General features: G+C 41.9%; 1 protein-coding gene across 4 annotated transcripts in view; it reads right to left on the reverse strand.

Annotated features, from left to right (window-relative positions):
- Positions 1 to 2,147: 2,147 nt before the first annotated feature.
- The window catches only part of LAMA3 (laminin subunit alpha 3), a 227,491-nt gene continuing 210,914 nt past the window's right edge, over positions 2,148 to 18,724 (reverse strand). For 3 of the 4 annotated variants that reach the window (XM_039844440.1, XM_039844420.1, XM_039844449.1), the window contains 8 exons: positions 14,693 to 14,862; positions 11,911 to 12,094; positions 9,878 to 10,018; positions 6,947 to 7,106; positions 6,713 to 6,843; positions 4,849 to 4,942; positions 3,500 to 3,619; positions 2,148 to 2,732 (listed from right to left, as the gene is read on the reverse strand). In XM_039844440.1, coding sequence (XP_039700374.1) covers positions 2,587 to 2,732; positions 3,500 to 3,619; positions 4,849 to 4,942; positions 6,713 to 6,843; positions 6,947 to 7,106; positions 9,878 to 10,018; positions 11,911 to 12,094; positions 14,693 to 14,862 — 1,146 coding nt within the window. In that variant the 3' untranslated portion in view covers positions 2,148 to 2,586. Of the gene's footprint in view, positions 2,733 to 3,499; positions 3,620 to 4,848; positions 4,943 to 6,712; positions 6,844 to 6,946; positions 7,107 to 9,877; positions 10,019 to 11,910; positions 12,095 to 14,692; positions 14,863 to 16,048; positions 18,707 to 18,724 lie in introns of those variants that run through there. The other variant, XM_039844430.1, reaches the window with a different exon arrangement.

An 18,724-nucleotide genomic window follows, 5' to 3' on the forward strand; every position in this document is an offset into this window, starting at 1 on the left:
CTAGTGTTGCTTATAATTGCTCCGCCCCGCCCCCCCCAATCCAGTTGTCTAATAATTAAAGTTTGGTTAAATATATTATGCTAAAGTCATCTGATGGAATGCACTACACTCACCATACAGTTTTTAAAACCATGTGAAAAACAATACATACACTATAATTGTGACTTTGTAAGAAAATACATGTGCATTTAAAAATAACAGACATATAACTAAATACAGATTTCTGAGTGATGAGATTATGGTGATTTTTATGCTTTTCTTCATATTCCATTTTTCCTATAATGAACATATATACTACTTGTAGACAATAAAATAATGTTATTTAAAAATGGTTCTACTCATATGCTGCCTTTGTCATCATTCTTAAGAAAGAATCCACCTTTCTGGAGCTAGCACTGACCTACCCATAGTTGGAATTAATAAAGAGAGAACAGGAGAACTGGAAGAGAGAGGAGTAAATATAGTTGGGAGGGCAGAAGTTGGGGTTTGGGGTTTTGTAGTGCAGCACTGTGGGGGGAGCGGGAGCAGAAAGGAGCTGAGTCAAAGTTCTCTATGGGGAAGCAAGGCCACTTCCTATCTGAGAGGAAGAGAATGTCAGCATGTTCTGCCCAGGGCCACTGATTTCTGACAGGGGGGTATTGTGAGTGTGGCAAAAACTCAACAACTCTGTGTATTGAGATCAAGAGGTGTTGAAGGAAATAGCCTGTGAAGGCACACGATTGCTTCACAGTTCACTCATGTCCCTGAAGAGACTTTGCCCAGAGAGATGTTCTTGAAAAACCAACAGATTTTCTCACAATCCAGGCTCCACTCCCTTGGACCAAAATGAAACCACTGCGGACCTTTCGTGAACTGATCAAAGTCAACCACCAGTGACTTTGCTGTCCCTCCTTAGCCTGTTACCTCAAAGTCAGAACAATTTGTGAGAGGCTGTGAGCCAGGAAGAAGAAAACAATGATAATATCTGTAAGGCACTTTACAGTTTATAAATAATTTCCATTACGGTTCAGTCAAGGAGTTGTAAACATTCCTTTCAGAGAACACACATTTACAATCTGAGAAGAGTCACACTGAGGGCTTTTCTCCCCAACTATATTCCATCTGTGACACTCTCTGCCGCCGTCTGGTGACTGAGATTATAATCAGCAAAAGCAGACTGCTGTTCTTCAAGCTATTACAAAATGGAGAGAAAACCATGGTATTAGCGAAGAATTAATTTCCCCTTTATAATGAATCCAGAAAGTGCCGATGAACAATTAGCACTAATGGATAACTTTGTAGATTCCGTTAACACCAGGAATCTTGTTTAGTGTAGACCTGCAAAAGAGGTAAAATGGATGCACTTCATGAAGACTCAATGTCTGGGTGGTAATCACCTGGTGGAGTTTTCATTTGAAATCAATGTTTTCAGAAAGCATGTGACTTAAGGTCATGCCATTTAACCTCTGACCCAGCATAACATCCCTAAAGTCTACCAGCCAGCCTCTGTTGACTAACCCTTGTGATGGGGCCTTTCTACCTCTCCAAGAGAACAATTCTGTGTTTACATAGATATGGTTGTTAGAAAGCGTGCCCACAGGACTGCAGTGTGAAGGTCGTGAAAGAGCACTGTGTTCTTTTAAGGGAACATGGCTGGCTCAGTTTCAGAGGTGGAGGGCATATAGGATGATGATATATCCAAATTTGGGGATTATTTGTTATTTTCCTCCTGAATAAACACTATGAAGAAGATATAGAAATGCTGTATAGTCTTCTTTGTTAGGGAGAGTGATGCTGGCTCATAACATTGATCTAGTACATGGTTCATGATTTTGCAGATAAAACTAGAAGCAATTCCTCTTCCTAGTTGACTAATGTCAGCTTGCCATGAAAGCTTTAATTATAGTATGTATATCCATCTCATCTTTCCTACTAGGTAGTTTTGGCTTTCAAGGAATCGATCATCATCATCTAGATGTGGTTGGCAGCAGAATGTATGTGGAAAGCCACGTGGAAGTATAAGTTTATTAATTCAGTTTAGTATTTTATGAATATTATGTGTGTCCTCAATTGGTTTGCATATTCCTTCAGGCAGGAATTACTTCTTATACCTGACTATAGACCCAACATGAAACACACACAGGACCTCACCAGTAGATGCTCAATAATTATTTGTAGAAAACTGTATTGTAGGTAGCACATTGAACATGAGCTGAAGAATTAATATGATTATCAATGACCATCAAGCCATTTAACACATGTAAAATTTTTGTATTTTTAAAGTGCTTTAAAAGATATTTATTTTTTTTAACAAGTAGAAAATAATGATCTTTAAAACACATTTCATTTTTAGTGGAAAACGACATTATCAAAAACATATAGCAATTTGTTCATCATCTTCAAGAAATAGGATTTGTATATAAAACACATATATAGCACTGAATGACAAAACGATGGGTATGTATGGTCGAAGTTCAAAATTGGATTTGCTCTTAAACTCATTCCCTTGGTGTCTTAAGTCAAGAATGATCTTGAGTAGGGAGAGGGAAGTGGGTTGGTATTCCATGCTTTTGAAGGTGAATTTCCTCACTGTGTAATAGGTTCAAGTCAGTGGTCAGGACAGCCATTTAGACTGACAGTCCCCTGGACTTCCACGGCTTCAGTGACAGGGACAGGAATGTGGTTGACTTGAATATCCTTCAGACAGCCAAAAAATGATTTCCATACAGGGAGCTTCAAGATCTTCAAATTGGCTAAAAGAAAAAAAGCAGAGGCGTTCAATGGGTAATCCATACTGTCAAATGAATGAACCTAATTTAAAAAATAGTTGGATTAGAGTTAAAGGGATCCAGGGTCTCAGATGACCCAGTCACTTCCTCCCTTTAAGTGGGTACCCAACACCCCACCTGCTGTGACAGATCAGCACAAGGCTCTTCTAAAAGTTCTTCAAAGAAGGAGATTCCACAGCCCAAATCAATAGATAACAACTCTAAAAGCTAGTGCTTTTTATGGGTTATAGAAGACCTATAAAATTAATGACTAAACTATTTGGAAGGACATAAAACAGTGAAGAATGACAAGACGCTTTCCTGGCAAAATTCTAGTCTTGAACCTGACTCTATCTCAACCTGTCTGATTGTCCCATTCTGGCCTCACAAAGCTTAATAACTTGCCATAAAACTTAATGACTGGAGAGGAAAGACTGGTTTCTCAGCCCCTTTCCTGATTCTTTGCTGATATCAGCTTCTAGATTAATTCAGACTCTTAAGAGAGGCTTATAAATTACAGGCTCGAGACAAGAGGAAGCAGCAGTAATGTGGCCTGGCTTGCTGAGAAATGTACCCACTGCTGGCAATTGGGTTTCCCTATGTGCTAGAGAAAAGGGTCTCACCGTCTCTAGCATTTAGCCAACAGCTGCCCTCTGATAACCCACAGGCTGGGGCATCACATTTGCTGGGTTAAGACAGAAATGTTAAAAGCTGACATGGGGCAACATGCGTGAAGTCAGGACAAGAGTTACCTGGGACACCTCCAATGTGTAGTGGCTCCTGAGTGCTGGCAGGCGGGAAGGGGAGCCGTCCAGCTGTGTAGCTATTGTCTGTGTCCAGTTCCAGGTGCAGGATGTGTTGTTTTATGGTGACTGCAGGGAAAGTAAGCTGGTCAGGAATTACCTGAGGGGAGCCCTGCCTGCTGTTTAATGTCTACACTAGTGTGTCACCACTGGCTTCTTCTTAACTCATTCCTGCAGGACCTCTGGGAGCACTGTTTGCAGGAATTCAGAAATTAGACATAAATTCAACAAAATTCAACCAGGTGGTGTTTAGGTGCTTCCAGATGTATTACAGAATTTAATTCTTAAAATGAATCTGTGAGAAAGATGTTATCGCTCCTCTTTGCCAGATAAGAGAATGTGATTCTCAGTCATTGAGGAGCTTGACAAGATGGCTTAGTGTAAGTTTAATGAGTTGGGATTCAAGCTCTGGCTCTCCAGAGGCATGAACTCACGTGAGCTCAGCTTCTTCCCACAAAGACACTGACTTCTGAAAACTGACTCTAGAGACAGTCGCTTTTGATCCTCGAAATAAAATTCCTCCCATGTTAACAATGTTAACTAACTGCAATGTAGTTAGCTTTCAAATTAGCCAAGCAAAGACTGCTTTTTTTACAAAAGATATTTCAGCCCATACAGGTAAATATATCTCCAAACTAATGTCCACTGTTATTCATAAAATAGCAGACTCAGTCTAAGAGAATACGCCTGTTCTCTTCTCAGTGGTTTGTCTAAATCACTTGCATCAATATTAAATGATTATTGACAAAAATAACCCAACAATGAACTTTAGGAATAGCAAAAGCAAATACTAACCAAGCACTTAATACAGACTGGACACTGTTAAGCGCTTTATTTGCATTATCCTGTTTAATTTTCACAACTCTGGGAGGTGTATACTCTTTTTATCTCCATGGTGAAGATGAGGAAACTGAAGACGAAAAGCAATTAAGTAGCTTGCCCAAGGTCACACAGGTAAGGGCTGCCACTGAGATGTCACCTCTTGTTCTTTTTGACTTCAGAGACAAAATCTAAATCACAATGTTATACTACCTTGAAACCAAACACAGCTTATCAGTTTGCTTGGATCAAAAAAATGTATATCTCAGTACCTATGAAGAACTGGAGGCAGCAGCCATGAGTTACGCAAATGTAGTTGAGGAGTGAGAATGGACAAGTTCTCACTGGGTTAAGCTGGTGGGCTGACCCCACTCAGACACTAATGGATGGTTGAACAGAGGCTGCATTTGGGACATTCCAGTCCAGATGGAAAGGAAGATTGTGTTAGTGTATGAACAACAGGCTATTGGATATCATACCTGTCACTGAGTGCCACTGTCCATCACATAGAGATTGCTTTGGTGTGACTGATGTCAAGATCCCACCTGCCTCACTGTCAACAGAGGCCATGACCTGAAACACACATGCATTTTCTCATTTCTTTCGAGAAAGGCCCGTGGAGCCAACTTCCCCAGACATCTTCCCTTCCCAACCCTTCCACCCTGACAGCCCAGGAGCACTTTAGATATAGGTTCCCCATTCTCACACCAAGTGATCACATGGGGTCCAAGGCTTTGCAAGAATCTCTCTGCTGCATCCCTTTCAGGCAAGCAAGCTGCAAACCTAGGGCCCTGCCTGGAGTTTTTGCCCAAGGCAGTGAGCCCTTCCTTCAGCATCCTAACCCCCAGGCACTACTCAGAGGTTGCTGATTAGCATCAAAGATCCTCCTTAGCTATTATAAGTGACAGTGAGTCTGTTTAGAAGGATGTAAAATTTGGAAGGCAAATATGCTAGCTGAGGCCTACATCCTGCTGCAAAGGCCAGCTACTTATAATAATCCCATGAATGCATGACTTATAGAGGGTTTCGTCCAAGGAAATCAACAAGCTAACCTACTTCATTTGTAATGGGCATGTGTCAAGGGTCAGGCACACAGCATGCTACTCTGTAGAATCCCACATTCTCACTCTCTGGGCAGGATTCTCCAAGGGCTGAATCAAGGTGAATGAAATGAGAGGACTGAAATAAGCATGTTGGTAAATAATTTACATGTAGCTAGAGAGTGCAGTCTATTCTCAGGCGATTTTCAAGCTAAACAATGTGACTGCTGTTATGGAGGTCATCGGGTCTTGATTTTATTTTCTGTGATTATTTCCTATCCAGAAGCTCTCGCTGGAGAGTCTCCCCAACCCCAACCCTGAAAAGTCAGCCTTGTCTCAGCCGTCAGCAAGCAGATCATTGCTTGCATCTCTGGCCTACCAGAGGCCTGCTAGATGTAAAGGCTGCAATTTAAATAAAAAGTGTCTAGGAGTTTGTACTATTTTGTTTTCTTCTTGGAGTTTTCCCCTTGCATTTAATAAACTGTGGAAGGATGAAGATGAAAGAGAATGGCCTGTTATCAATTTTGCCTTTAAGTCTTCTAGAAGAATATGGTTTTAAAAAAAGATTTTTTGAGAAGGAAAGTGATATAACTGGGTCATGAAAATAAAATATTGACTAGGCCTGTGAGTAATGGGAAGGATGAGGCAGCAGAAGCATACACAGAAGAAAGAGTTCGTGAAAAGCCAAAGGAAGCCTGGGTGGAAACCCAAGGGCCAGCTTGGCTGCAGGGCCCAGAAAGGCTGGTGAGTTGTAGAGAAAGGAAAAGGGGAATCTGAAACTGATTCAGTAACACAAGACCATGGGCATGGGTGTGAGATGGTGTAGACAGCTGGTGAGGAAAACATATTCCGTAAATCCTGGCACTGCCCTTACGTGTAAAGGTAGAGACGTGACAAGGGTGAAGAAGAGGAGTGAACACGAACATTTATTGAGTATGTGGCAGTTTCTATTCTTGTGACACAAGCCCTAAGATATAAGCATTATTATCTACATTCGAAAGATAAAGAAATTGAGTCTGAAAGAGGTTAAGTAACTTCCCCAGGGTCATACAACTAAGTGGTGCAGCTGGAATTCAGCCCAGCTTGTTTTGAGTTTTTCCAGTTTTAAAGGTGAAGAATAAAAAATGTGATGATCAAATTACTTGTTAAAGGAAAAGGGTAAGTGAGCCCTGAAGTCAGGTCTCTTAAAAAGAAGATCAGATTTCACTCTCTACCGTCTCTTCACCTACTATGGTCTCCAAAAATGGAATCTGGTTCTAATGTTCTTCATCTGCTGTTCCCATGTCACCGGACTGCTACGTACCTTTCCTGCCTCCATGTAAACACATAAGTGCCTCCTGGGTTGACTGCCGATATGTATTAGGATTCCAGTGAGACTTCTTGGGCGAATGCTGAAGACGAGCTTAAATTCTGGCCCCAACAACACAGAGTTAGCTTTCAAAAGAAAAAAAAAACAGTTAAAACATCATAATTCAAGAAGAAGGATGGAGTTCTTCAAAAGACTCAAACACGTAAACTCTTCCAAATTGCTCCTTACCCAGTTTGACATGACCTCCTTCTTGGGAGAAATAAATGCCTTTCTCCAAAGAGCCGCCCAAGCAAGGAGATACACCAAAGCTTGCTGAAGGGGTGTCCAGTGGTTTCAGGTTCAATTGAAAGTTCCTCAGGCATCCCACAAAGCTGTTTTTGGGGAGACCCTGCAACCAAGCACAAGAGAGAGCAAACTTCATTACCCATAACTCACAGAAATGCACGTGCAGCCAAGGTTAAGGGCAGGCGCAGTGTGTACTAAAGGGGAAAGTCTGGAGGATTAATTCTTCCTGTTTAAAAGAGTCAGGTGGGCTTGACTGTTCCATTTGGCTTCCGGCCCACAGTGCAAGAAAAACCTGCATACCAGCTTTCTGGCAGGTGGTCAAAGTTTGAAGGTGCCATCAAACCAAGTGGTGTGTGTGCAGAGGGCAGGGGCAGTAGAGGTTGCTCACTAGTGCTGGAACGAGAACAGAGAGGGGGACCTGACTCTGGTCTGCACAGGCAGAGCTGCAGTAGAGGAAATTCCCACCTTACACTTCACAGGTCTCACCATTTCTTTGCAGGTACAAACCATTTCTTAGGGTTTCATGAGCCCATGTGATTGCTTAATGCAAGGCAGCTGACTGAGAAAAGAGGCCAAAACATTCCAAAAATAATAAAGTGTAAAAAGATTCTCTACATTGTTGGGCTCATTGCACTGCCAAAAAAATATGAATGCTGTAGAATTAAGTAACACGTGGTGTGCAGCATCAGTGGGCTTGCATAGAGCTCCGTGCCTTTTAAAGCTGGCCCAGAACAGGAACTTTCACCTGGGGCCCAGGGACGTGCTTATGGGTTCTGTGATCCCTTAAATTACATATCAGATATTCTCTGTATGTGCATTATCCTAGAGGGAGAGGCTGTGCTTTCACAAAATTCTCAAAAGAGTTAAAGAATCACTGAATTAAATCACTAAACTCCCTTCTAGAATAAATGCCTTTAGGACCCTGGAATCCTACATGACAGAGGCAAGGCATGATAATTTTAAGAGAGTATGCTGATATTAGACATGCATGTAAACGATAAGATACTGATTTGGCTCTTTATGAAATTTTTAGTTTCTTAAGATTTGCCATCTTATAGAATGAAGAGCCTATAGCTGAGACCAAGCTCAGACTCTCTAGGATAGGCCATAGTCCAACACTGAACCCCTACAGGCTGACGGCGGGTTTTGGTATTCAGAGGAAGATGTGGTTTGGTTGAACGTGGCCTGTCCTTTAAGAGGATTTGGAGGAGGGTAATACAATGGTTTGCACCCTCAGGTTGATGTAAGGCTGCAAAAAGAACCGTGCCTTGTAAGAATGTTGTAAATGGGGTGCTATGGATTGTCCCAGATAGTAGGATGCTAAGTGTGTCTATCCAGGTCAGAAGAATACCCAAATTATGCCCTTGAATAGCTATCCCATCCTGTGATTTCTGAGAGGGAAATATACACAGAGGTTGCAGAAAAACAAACAGTAACATTAAGTATCCTCCTTAGCAATTAATACGTTATATGTTCTATAGATATTATATGTTACATATACTATATTGTTATCTATTTTTATGATATACATGTTATTATATATAATAAAGCAAAACAATACTTTATGACTTGCTGGAGCTTTGACCCAAATTCTAGCGTAAAACTCAAGTGGACCAGGCTGAGCCTTGTGGAGACACCATGGCCTAGGTGAGATCGTCTGAATGCCTAGAATCCATGCTGGAGGAAATGACCTGCTTTAATTACATTGATTTCCAGCCTCAGACTTGAGTCTTGGCCCTTCCTCTGCCACTGCAAACACATCAGAATTGGCCACCAGCTGTGAAAAAGGGGCCAAGAGTATCTGGCATGCATTTAGGTGGAGGGTAGTTCCTAGGCCTGGACTGTTGACAGGACCATCGTACTTCACTTAGTGGAAGGAAAAAAGAAAATCTAGGAGAAGAATGATGGGTGGGTACAGCTGCCTCAAGTAACCCGGGTGCAATTAGTGCTCTGGCAGCGTGAGAGGAGAGACAGGGAGAGGGCATTACAGAGCTCAGCCCTGGAGTCATGGCCCAGCAGAGCGTTTGAACTTGACAAATCCAAGAACTCCTTCTTCTTGGGGATAGATGGACTTGTGACGGACTTGTGACTTTCCTTTAGCCCAAAGTTCCCCCAAGTTTGGTTCTTGAGATAAATTTATTTTGGACACCAAATAACATTAAAACACATATTTTTAGTTGTAATGTTATTCCTTTTTCAATTTTTTTTTCAGCCTTTAGATTCGTGCAAGGAACAAATTTTAGTTGTGTGCTAATATGTCTTAAACACCCCTCGATCACTTGATGAGCTCCTTTTTTCTCCAAAAGAAGATAATGTAGAGCACATTATGTAGGTAGACCCTTTCGACACTGTTATTTTTATATATTTATTTTTAATGCTTATCTACCAAATGTGGTAAAAAAAAATATATAGGGTTTCCATGTGTGAGAGAGAAAAAAAGATCCTTTAAAAACAAATTTAAATTAAAGAGTTGATTGAGAGCAAACTATTAAGTGAATGTTTTACTGGGTATGGCAAAGATGCTGAAGGTGGCATAAATTGCTAAAGTTTGAAAACCATCTTAATCAAAAATCCCAATCTACAACTTAAAACCACGTTTTTGTGTTCCCTGGAAGAGAGGCTAAGAGATTGCTATTTATAAAGCCAAGAAGAAGCCCCAGATCCATTCCATCAGGGTCCATGTCTCAAGCTGCATCTTTAAAATGAAAGGCGGGGAATAGGGAGTGGCTACCTCTCTGTAGGCTTATGGATATTAGATTATTTTTAAAAAATCATTTAGAGTATTTTGATATTCTTGAATATCTTATATAATTACAATGATTATATCATACAGCGAATTATTTGTATCTATGGCTCTGAAACATAACTATTTACCTTTGGTTTCCCTGATGGAGCCGATCCCAGATAAATGGGTGCTCTGAGGCTGAAGGTGGAAGTTCCGGGCAAACTCCCCTCCTGGGCCCTCAGACCATCCACAACCAAGCGACTCTTTTCTCCATCTTGCCCGAATGCCACCTTCAGAGTAAAGAAAATAAGTTAATCATATTCCTGCCTTTGACAATTGCTACTGTGTTTTATCTAGTGGTCGAAGGAGATTTTTTTTAGAAATGTTTTTTTCTACCCCTTCAAGTAGCTTTAAAAAATGAGAGAGTTTTCTTCCTAGTGTCTCATCATCATCATTATAATTTTGTGAGGTTATGTTAGATATTGAACAGAGTAAGCTAAAATGGGAGTGAAAAAAGGTTATTCAAAAGCAAACTAATAAAGATAAAATTGATCTGGAAACTCATAGAAAAGATAAACAACTGAAGAGCCAAAGGAATATAAATAAAACACACACACGTGCAACAAAAGGGATGGCATAGTTTGCGCAGAGCTAAGGGGAGGGGGGGCGGGAAGTCATGCGTTCCCTTGAGGAGGGTGCCTGGACCAAGTTGCCAGTGGCTATTTCTCTTCCAACAAGAGGAGTGTTTTAAACTTTTTGCTAACGGTCAGGATCCCTGGGCTCCACTATGAACTCCACCACATCATGACTATCAGACTATTTTCTAAAGGCTCCCCTATTTTTACATTTATACCCAGCTGTGACCTCTGGCCTCTACTGTCTCCTGACATGTGGGCTCTCACATCTGACGGGCAACTCAACCTGAGGTGTTCGCACCAGAAATCCTTCACTGCCCCAGCTCTAAACTGCTCCTTCCCCAGCCACATCCACCTCCTCCCCATCTTGTCCATCTCAGCGAAAGTGTCACTATTGACCCAACTGCTGGTCCAAAATCACAGGACTTGATATTGACTCTCACACCCTACATGAAACCCATCAGCAAAGCTTCCTGGGTCTGCCTCCAGAACGCGTCCCAGATGGTCTACTTCTTTCCACCTCCACCCGGCTTCTCAAAACAAAGGCAAGAGAATCCATCTGGTTTACCTACTTCTATCTACTCTTACCCACTTTTAGTCTCTGTAGCTAGAGAGTTTTGAAAATAAAAATCTGTTAATGTAATGCTCCTTTTTTAGTGTTAGACTCTCCAGAAGCTTCAGAGACACTCAGAATAAAATCCAAATCCTTACCTTGGCCTTCAAAGCTTACATTATCTGGGCCCTGCCTTGCTTTTTGAATTCCATTTCTTATCCTCGCTGGTCTGCTCATTCAGCTAATTCCTACTTGAGGGTGTTTGTACATGCTGTTTCCTCTGCCTGGGATATCCTCCCTAAAACTTCATGTAATTGTCACCTCCTGCAGGAGGGCTTTTTTCCCTACCCTATCTAAAATAGCCTCTCCACTCAGTTACTTTCTTACCTTGCTTTAGTGTTTCCTCAAAGCACTTACCAGTATCTGACATTATATTGGGAACTTTTTGTTTCTATTCTCCAGGATGGCAGCTCACTAAATGTTTGTTGACTAAGTGAGTAAAACTTATCAAATCACTTATGTTTTCTGAGTTCCAGTTACCTCATCAGAAAAAAAAAGTAAGTCCTTTCTTGCCTTTAACTGTATTTCTTTAAATCTGGGGTGCCTGGAAGCAAGAGCTAAGGTTCTAGAAATGTGAGTCTTTACACTGTGCTATGGAGAAGGCATAGAATGGGGCCTGGAGATCTGGAAATTGTCCTGAAGGAGAGAAATGGTCCAGGAAGCAGGGGTGGAAGTAGGCAAGGTGGAGTGAGGCATGGAGGGGGCTGAAAAAGCAGGGAGTAAAGCCCGTCTTGTCCTTTTAAGATGACGTCCAGGCATGGTGTAGCAGTCTCTAGTGCTGAGAGGTTGGGGCGCTCAGTGCCTCTGACCACAGACCTCTCTCTCAGTGCTTGTGCTCTCATGCCTAGAAGATGCTGAGACTCCTATTTTCAGCTACTCAACAGTGAATTCTGCACCAACTGGAGGTTCTAATGCAGCCCCAGCCAGCTCTTACCGTGTGCCACTTCCCGTCACTGTATTTCTCTTTGCTTTTGAGCTTCAGTTTTTTCCCTTCTGCCCCCAAAGCAAAGACTAGACGTCCCTTCGAAAGATAAAGAGCCATAAAGGAGTTCTTAGTGCCTGTGTAAAACACAAGCCCTCTGGAGGATGTTGTCTGCACATCCACAGCAAATTGTGACCTGGGGGAAAAAGAAAGCAATAGGCAAAGAAGAAAAATAGAGGTTTTTAGTATTTTTTCCAAGTCTCTGAAGCTGGGAGAGAGTGCGAGCAGCAAATATTCCAACTCTCATTATTTAAATGAATAAACCAAGGCATGTACTGATTAAATAACCCATCTCTCTGGGAACTTTTAAAAGTTATTATATTCCAGCTGATAAAAGTTTTATTGTATCATTCCCATACATATGGCCTTGGAGAATAACATGGAAGTTCTACAGCAGGCTTAGCTAATGGTGTTAAGTCCCAGCACATGGCAAGGAGGAAGATGCCTTATTTGAAAAAAAAAAATTGGCATTTAAAAAAATTATGGTAAAATACACATAGCATCAAACTTACCATCGTAACCATTTTAAAGTGTTCAGTTTAGTAAAGTACCTTCATGTTGTCCTGCAACCGATCTCTAGAACTCTTTATCTTGCAAAACTGAAACTCTGTACCGATTAAACAACTCTTATTCCCTCCTCCTGCCCCACCCCTAGCCCCTGGCAACCACCATTCCACTTTCTGTTTCTGTGAATTTGATTATTCTATGTACCTCGTGTAGGTGGAATCATACAGTATTTGTCTTTTTGTGACTGGCTTATTTCACTTAGCCACCTATGCTTTTTAAATCCAGTAAATATGCATTTAATTTTGTATATATGCAAAAAGGAGTTGTGAAAGACATGTCAGGGGATAACTCGAATAACAATGATTCGATTTCAGCATCAAGTAAGCATTTTCTTTCTGTCAGACACATTTAACACAGAGACTCAGGAGTACAGATTTACCTTCCCTCACCCACCTTTACATTTCTTGGACCTTAAACCCCACCTATGATGAAACAGGAATTAAGCAAGCATCACGCAGTAAAAGCAGAGAGTGAAAGTTAATATTCATTTGTATGATGGTTACATATCATACCTATCTGGCTAAATAAGTTTTACTTTCTAGGAAAACTCACATACATTCATCTATCCATCCATTCACTTATTTATTCATTCATTCAACAAATATTTAATGAATGAGTAGTATGTATACGGCACTGTGGCGGGCACTGACGTTTCATTCCTTGCGTTGTGTATGGTACACAGGTGCACTGAGAGGGGAGTCTAAAAGTGCAGTGGGAAGAGGTGGTAGGAGATACAGGCATTAATAGGCTGTTCTCACTCATTCTTTGTGGTTTATGTCTAAGTGCACATCGGACAGAAGGCAGGAACTGGGTCTATCCTGCTTAAAGCCTAGTACACATTAGGCACCCAAGAAATAATAACTGAATTGAATTAAATGGTAAATGAAAAATTTGGAGGCAAAATCAGGAAGCGGAATCAAAAATTACACTGTTAACTTCTCCTTGCTTTTCAATACTGGGAGGCTGAGCAAACAGTAAGATGTGCTTTAATTCTTCATATTAGCAAGTTTCCTTGAGGGTAATGTTCTTCAAAATGAAAAAGAAGTCTATATTTTGTTAAATTAAGCCAACCAGATGGTGACACTGCTTAATATTTCTCTTGGTGTATCTCTGTGTTAGTGCAGAGGTTTGGAAAATGAGGGTTAGCCAATGTAAGGAGGATAATTAGAACTGGCTACAGCATTAAAGTACTTTACATATGTGGGCTTGGTTATGAGATTTATCATTTGCTCTCCAGAATTATTTCTTAAAGCGACTTGCTTTCAGAAGAGTCTGACTAACAGACCCCAAAAAGGCAGGAGTAGAAAACCTGACTTTCTCAGAGCCACTCTGTTGTCTGACTACCTTTCTACCCACTTCTTCCTTCCCATCTCCTTTCACAGGCATCAGGTCCCTATCTCAGCCTAGGGGTCTCCCTGCCAGCTCCTGCCCCTCCCCCTTCTTCTGCAGGAACAATAAATCTCCTGCACATCTAATCCCATCTGAACATCTGCATCCTGGAGGCCTGACCTGGCATATGGCCTACACTCACGCAGACAGCAAATGGCTGAGCATAGACTAAAAGCCAAGTCTTTTGGACTCCTGGGAAATTCTGCTCCTATAGATAAGTCATAAAGGAATTTTTGTCACCTTTTATTTATGTCTCCTTCAAATCACATGAAAATGACAAACCTTGTTTTTCTACTTTTTTTCTGACATAATTAATATTTCTGCTCATTCCTTCCTCCCCCAAAGAGATGCAATTTAGCATAAAAAGTCCAAACGTATTCTCTAAAAATGATCTGTCTGGCACCAAGTCTACCTAAAAGAATGATTTCCCTCTGACTACGGAATGCAGAAGAAAGGTGATTTATCATAGAAATAAATAGCAGCTTTGAAAAGAAATATCAGTCTTATTTTTAGAACACTGTCAGTTCTAAACCGGAGCTGAGCTGATTGTTTCAGCCTCTGAACAGCACACATCACATGTGCATTCCAGTTGTGGGGAGCAGCACGCTCAGGCCATTGTGCTTCTTGTCCTGTGCAGACTAGCACCTCTTTTCACAAAAGTGGTAGTGTCACCATCATCAGTGACAGATGCATGGTGTCATGCCAGCTTGCCTACCCTGGAGTAAAATCATGAGGTTAGGTTCTGAGTTAGCATGAGGGCGGGAAAATTAAATAATACCTGGGTTTCAGCAACTCCTGGGGAAGGGTGAATAGCAAGTGGCTGGTGGGACTATCTCCAAACCTGAGGGCTCTGTGACTGGCCTGGGTGTGGGGAAGTGATACGCAAGACTGAGCATCTTGCCACAGCCCCGCGCTCCTCAGGTAGGCCACTGGTGTGTCCTGCAATGGCTGATGGGAAAGAAGCAAAACATTAGAGCTAATTATCATGGGAGAAAACAAAGAATGCTTACCTTGCTAAGTGTCTGGCTTAGGATTTACTTTTGATCCTAAGAGAGGAATTTAATACAGATGAATTCATCCTTGGGGAGGATGGATGTTATTCCCATCGTACACAAGTCTGCTCTCTTCTCTGATAGTGCTACATCTGAGACCAGCAGGTATCCAGAGCCCCTCTCCAACACTGGGCCTCGTTAGAGTCACAGTGTCCCTTGAGAGTCAGTATCTGGCCAGCAGCAGCGAGGCCTGCACAGCCAGTCTGTGGGATATGGAGCTTCCCTGACACTTCCCCTTAGGGCCATTCATTTGAGCTTTAGCAGCAGGGCAGTGAAAGGACTGAGAGAGCAGGGCACAGAAGGTGATGGGGGACCAAAGTATGTCTCCACTTCCATCAAAGTTGGCCCATGCACAGACGTCTGTTCTGACCTGGACGATGCTTTGAACTTTTGAATAGGACTGAGTTTTAATGCAGAAATCGACCATAGTAAATGTCAAATGTGACTAGAAAAATTGCTGAAAGAAACTGAGACTTGCCAGCCTCCCCCTGCCCTTTTCTCTGCTGCAAAACCCAGATTTTGATGGCCTGACTGCTCCTTTCCCATGGGGCTCAAAGCTCAGTGGGGATGTCCATTCTTCAAAGTGAATGGTGGGAATTCATCTTGCTAGGGATTAATTCAGGAGTGAATACGTGACCCCCTCCCAGCCAATGAGCCATGAGGGAAAGTCAGGGCTGGGGCCTCTGAGAAGGACTTCCTTCTAGTAGAGAGAGAAAGACACACAGATCTGTGCTGCTGGTGCTGGCATTCTCATGTAAGAATCTGTTGCCCTAAACCGTGCAGGATAGAGCCAAGATAGTTCTGGGGAAGCAGAGCCCAGCCAATCCTGATGCTTCAGGCCTTGAGCCCCACTTATGTCCGTCAACGTGACGCTATTTAACCTCCTTATTGGTTAAACCATTATGCAGGGGTTTTCTGGAGCTAGCAGCTGAAGACTTCCCAACAGATTCAGATTCCTTCAAGATCAGGTTTTCCTTCCTCACCTGATTTCTAGATAGGATGCAAAGAATGCAAACTTAATACCAGTTATTTAAAACATTCTGTGCTTGGGAGCATTTGAAATCTTGCTTCCTGGCAATGCCATCGGTTTGACTTAAATAAAATCTAATACAAATTTTTAAAAAATAAAAATAAAACACTTTGTGCTTGCACAATACTCAGTGAAGATTTTCAGTCACCGGAAGGTTAAGTGAATTGCTTAAAATCACAGCCGGCCCTGCGGCTCAGGATCTGAAACTCTGTAACCAACACACTCCTTTCAATGGCTACACGCTAACTATAGAAAAATGTCAAAATTAAGTCAGGCCATCCAAGGCTCGCCTGATCTGGTTAGAGTATGATTCCAAGCTTACTTCCCTTAGTCTCCTTATTCCACCAAATTTCCTGTTTACCAAGCTTCCCAAGCCTGCAGAGGCCACATGTGAAGAGCATGTGACTGTGAAGAACATGTGACTGTGAGGAGCATATACAACTATGAAGGGCACATTCTTAGGGATTCTATAGCCCCAACCTTCAATTCTAAATCTACCATTCACTGACTGGTTGCTCTTGGGCAAGTTTTTTATTTTTTTAACCTCTCTGAGACTTGATTTCCTGACCTCTAAAGTCAGCATTTTATTCTGCTCTCAGAGGGCTGTGTTGAGAATTGAAAGAGACAGTAGGAAGACTTGTGAAGATCAGAGAAAATGCACGTAAAGTATCTTGCACCTGCAAGTTCTACCCACATCCTGCCTTCCATCTTTGGGCTTCTGCTCATGTAGCAGCAATATTCACTTGTCTAAATTCAACCCATACTCCATCCAGAACCAGTTTGTGTATCACCATCTCCAGGAAGGACCCTTGATCCCTGTGGCAGGAAAATTCCTGCTGCACCACTCCCATAGCATGCTTGTTCCGTTCACTTATGCCGCTAGGGTGTATAACAATAATAGCTAATATTTATTGCATGCTTACCATGTGCCAGGCACTTTTCTACGTGTTTTGTGCTTAATATCTCATTTCACCATCACAATACCATGAGATAGTACTATCATCTATCCTCATTTCTGTTGCAGGAAACAGATCCACACGGAGGTTAAATAATCATTCAAGGTCACATATCTTTTAAGTGATAACACCTGATACAAACCCAGGAAGTCTGACTCCAAAGTCCAGTAGTTAATTTGTAATCACAAATCTCTGTTGCCTTCTCTCTGTTTTGGGTCATTTTGGAGGCAGAATTAATGTCTTATTCCATCTAATCTGGAGGTTTGCACGGAACATCGGGAAAGTTAAGTATAGTGTATTCACTGGTGTCTCCCATCAATAGCTCCATTCCCACCCTATCTGCCAAAGCCCACTCAGATACACCTGACAGCCTCCCACCAGCCTTCTCCACCTGATGTCCTACAGGCACCTGCCACTCGATATGCCACAAACTCCACCCATTCTCTTTCCCTCTAAATACTTGTCCTTGTCTTCGCCATTATGGCACCTCCATCCAATAAACTGAACTAGATGCCTCAGAATTATATTAACTCCTCCCTCTCCCTTGCCACCCACATTCAATTAATATGAGTCATGTATATTCTATCTTGTAAATAGCTTTGACTCCATTTCCTTCTCTCCAACTTCACCATCACTGCGCTAATTTAGTTTCTCAGTAATTTTCAGCTTACAGTGAAAAAATGAATATATAACTTCATTCCTGATGGGGTAGGACTAAAAATGTTCTTTTCATAACAGTGAAATGACAACCCCTTGGGATTCATGAAGTGTATTCTTTCTTAAGAGCATAAAACATTTCTTATTATGTACTATCTATTCGACTCCCCCAAATTATTGTACAGCGGGGAAATATCGGCAGACAGCAGTGAAAAGTGTGTTGAATAGAAGCACATTGCTCTTTAGAGCAAACGGCTCTGGAGTCAAGCTGCCTGGGTTTGAATTCCAACTCCATCTTCCATCTGCAGGAGCTTAGGCAAATTGCTTGCCTTTCTAAACCACAACGTCCTTTTCTGTAAGATGTGGCTAGTAACAGTACTTTTCTCACAAGGTTACTTGTGGATTTAGTAAGAAAATCCACTTAAAGAGCTTAGTGCAATGCTGGCACATCGGAGGTGCTCAATCTTATCCATTAATCATATTAATTGTAACCTCAGATACAGGGAGGTCACACAGTTGACCTCAGGCAGAGCAAGGAATTCTATGAGTCCTAACCCTGTGTTCGATTCTTTGCAATGCTTCTGCTCCTCCAAACAAGGAATTTTGCTCCCTTTCAGTCTTAGTGCTGCACATTAGAATCACCTGGGGAGCTTTACAAACTCTCGCCACCTGGACCCACCTCGAGAGCGTCTGACTTAATTCGGTAGGATGCAACCTGAGTGTTGGTATTGTAAAAGCTCTCCAGGTGTTTCTCATGTGCAGTCAAGGTCAAGGCACACTGGTCTCAGCGAGGCCTGGTACATGTGGATATCTGTCACAAGAGGCTGGAACAGGGGGTGCCTGTGGTAAGGTTTGGGGAGGAGAAGGGGCATGGCCACTGCACTCTAGAGACAATCAATGTACCTTCTGGAGACACAACAGAAGTGTCAAAAGTGCAAAGCATTAGCTACAGAAATTAGAAAACCTTAGTCAAGGTTCTGTTTGTTCTATGGCTGCAAAAATTGCCAAATTTTCATCGAGATACAAAATAAAAGCTAAAAAGAAATCCACTTTGACATTTTGGTATAATCCAACTGTTGATGACCCATCAATCCAACTTCCTGGAGGCACTGACC

The sequence above is a fragment of the Pteropus medius genome, unplaced genomic scaffold (genome assembly GCF_902729225.1).
Source record: "Pteropus medius unplaced genomic scaffold, Ma_sr-lr_union100, whole genome shotgun sequence".
Taxonomy (NCBI): Eukaryota; Metazoa; Chordata; class Mammalia; order Chiroptera; family Pteropodidae; genus Pteropus; species Pteropus medius.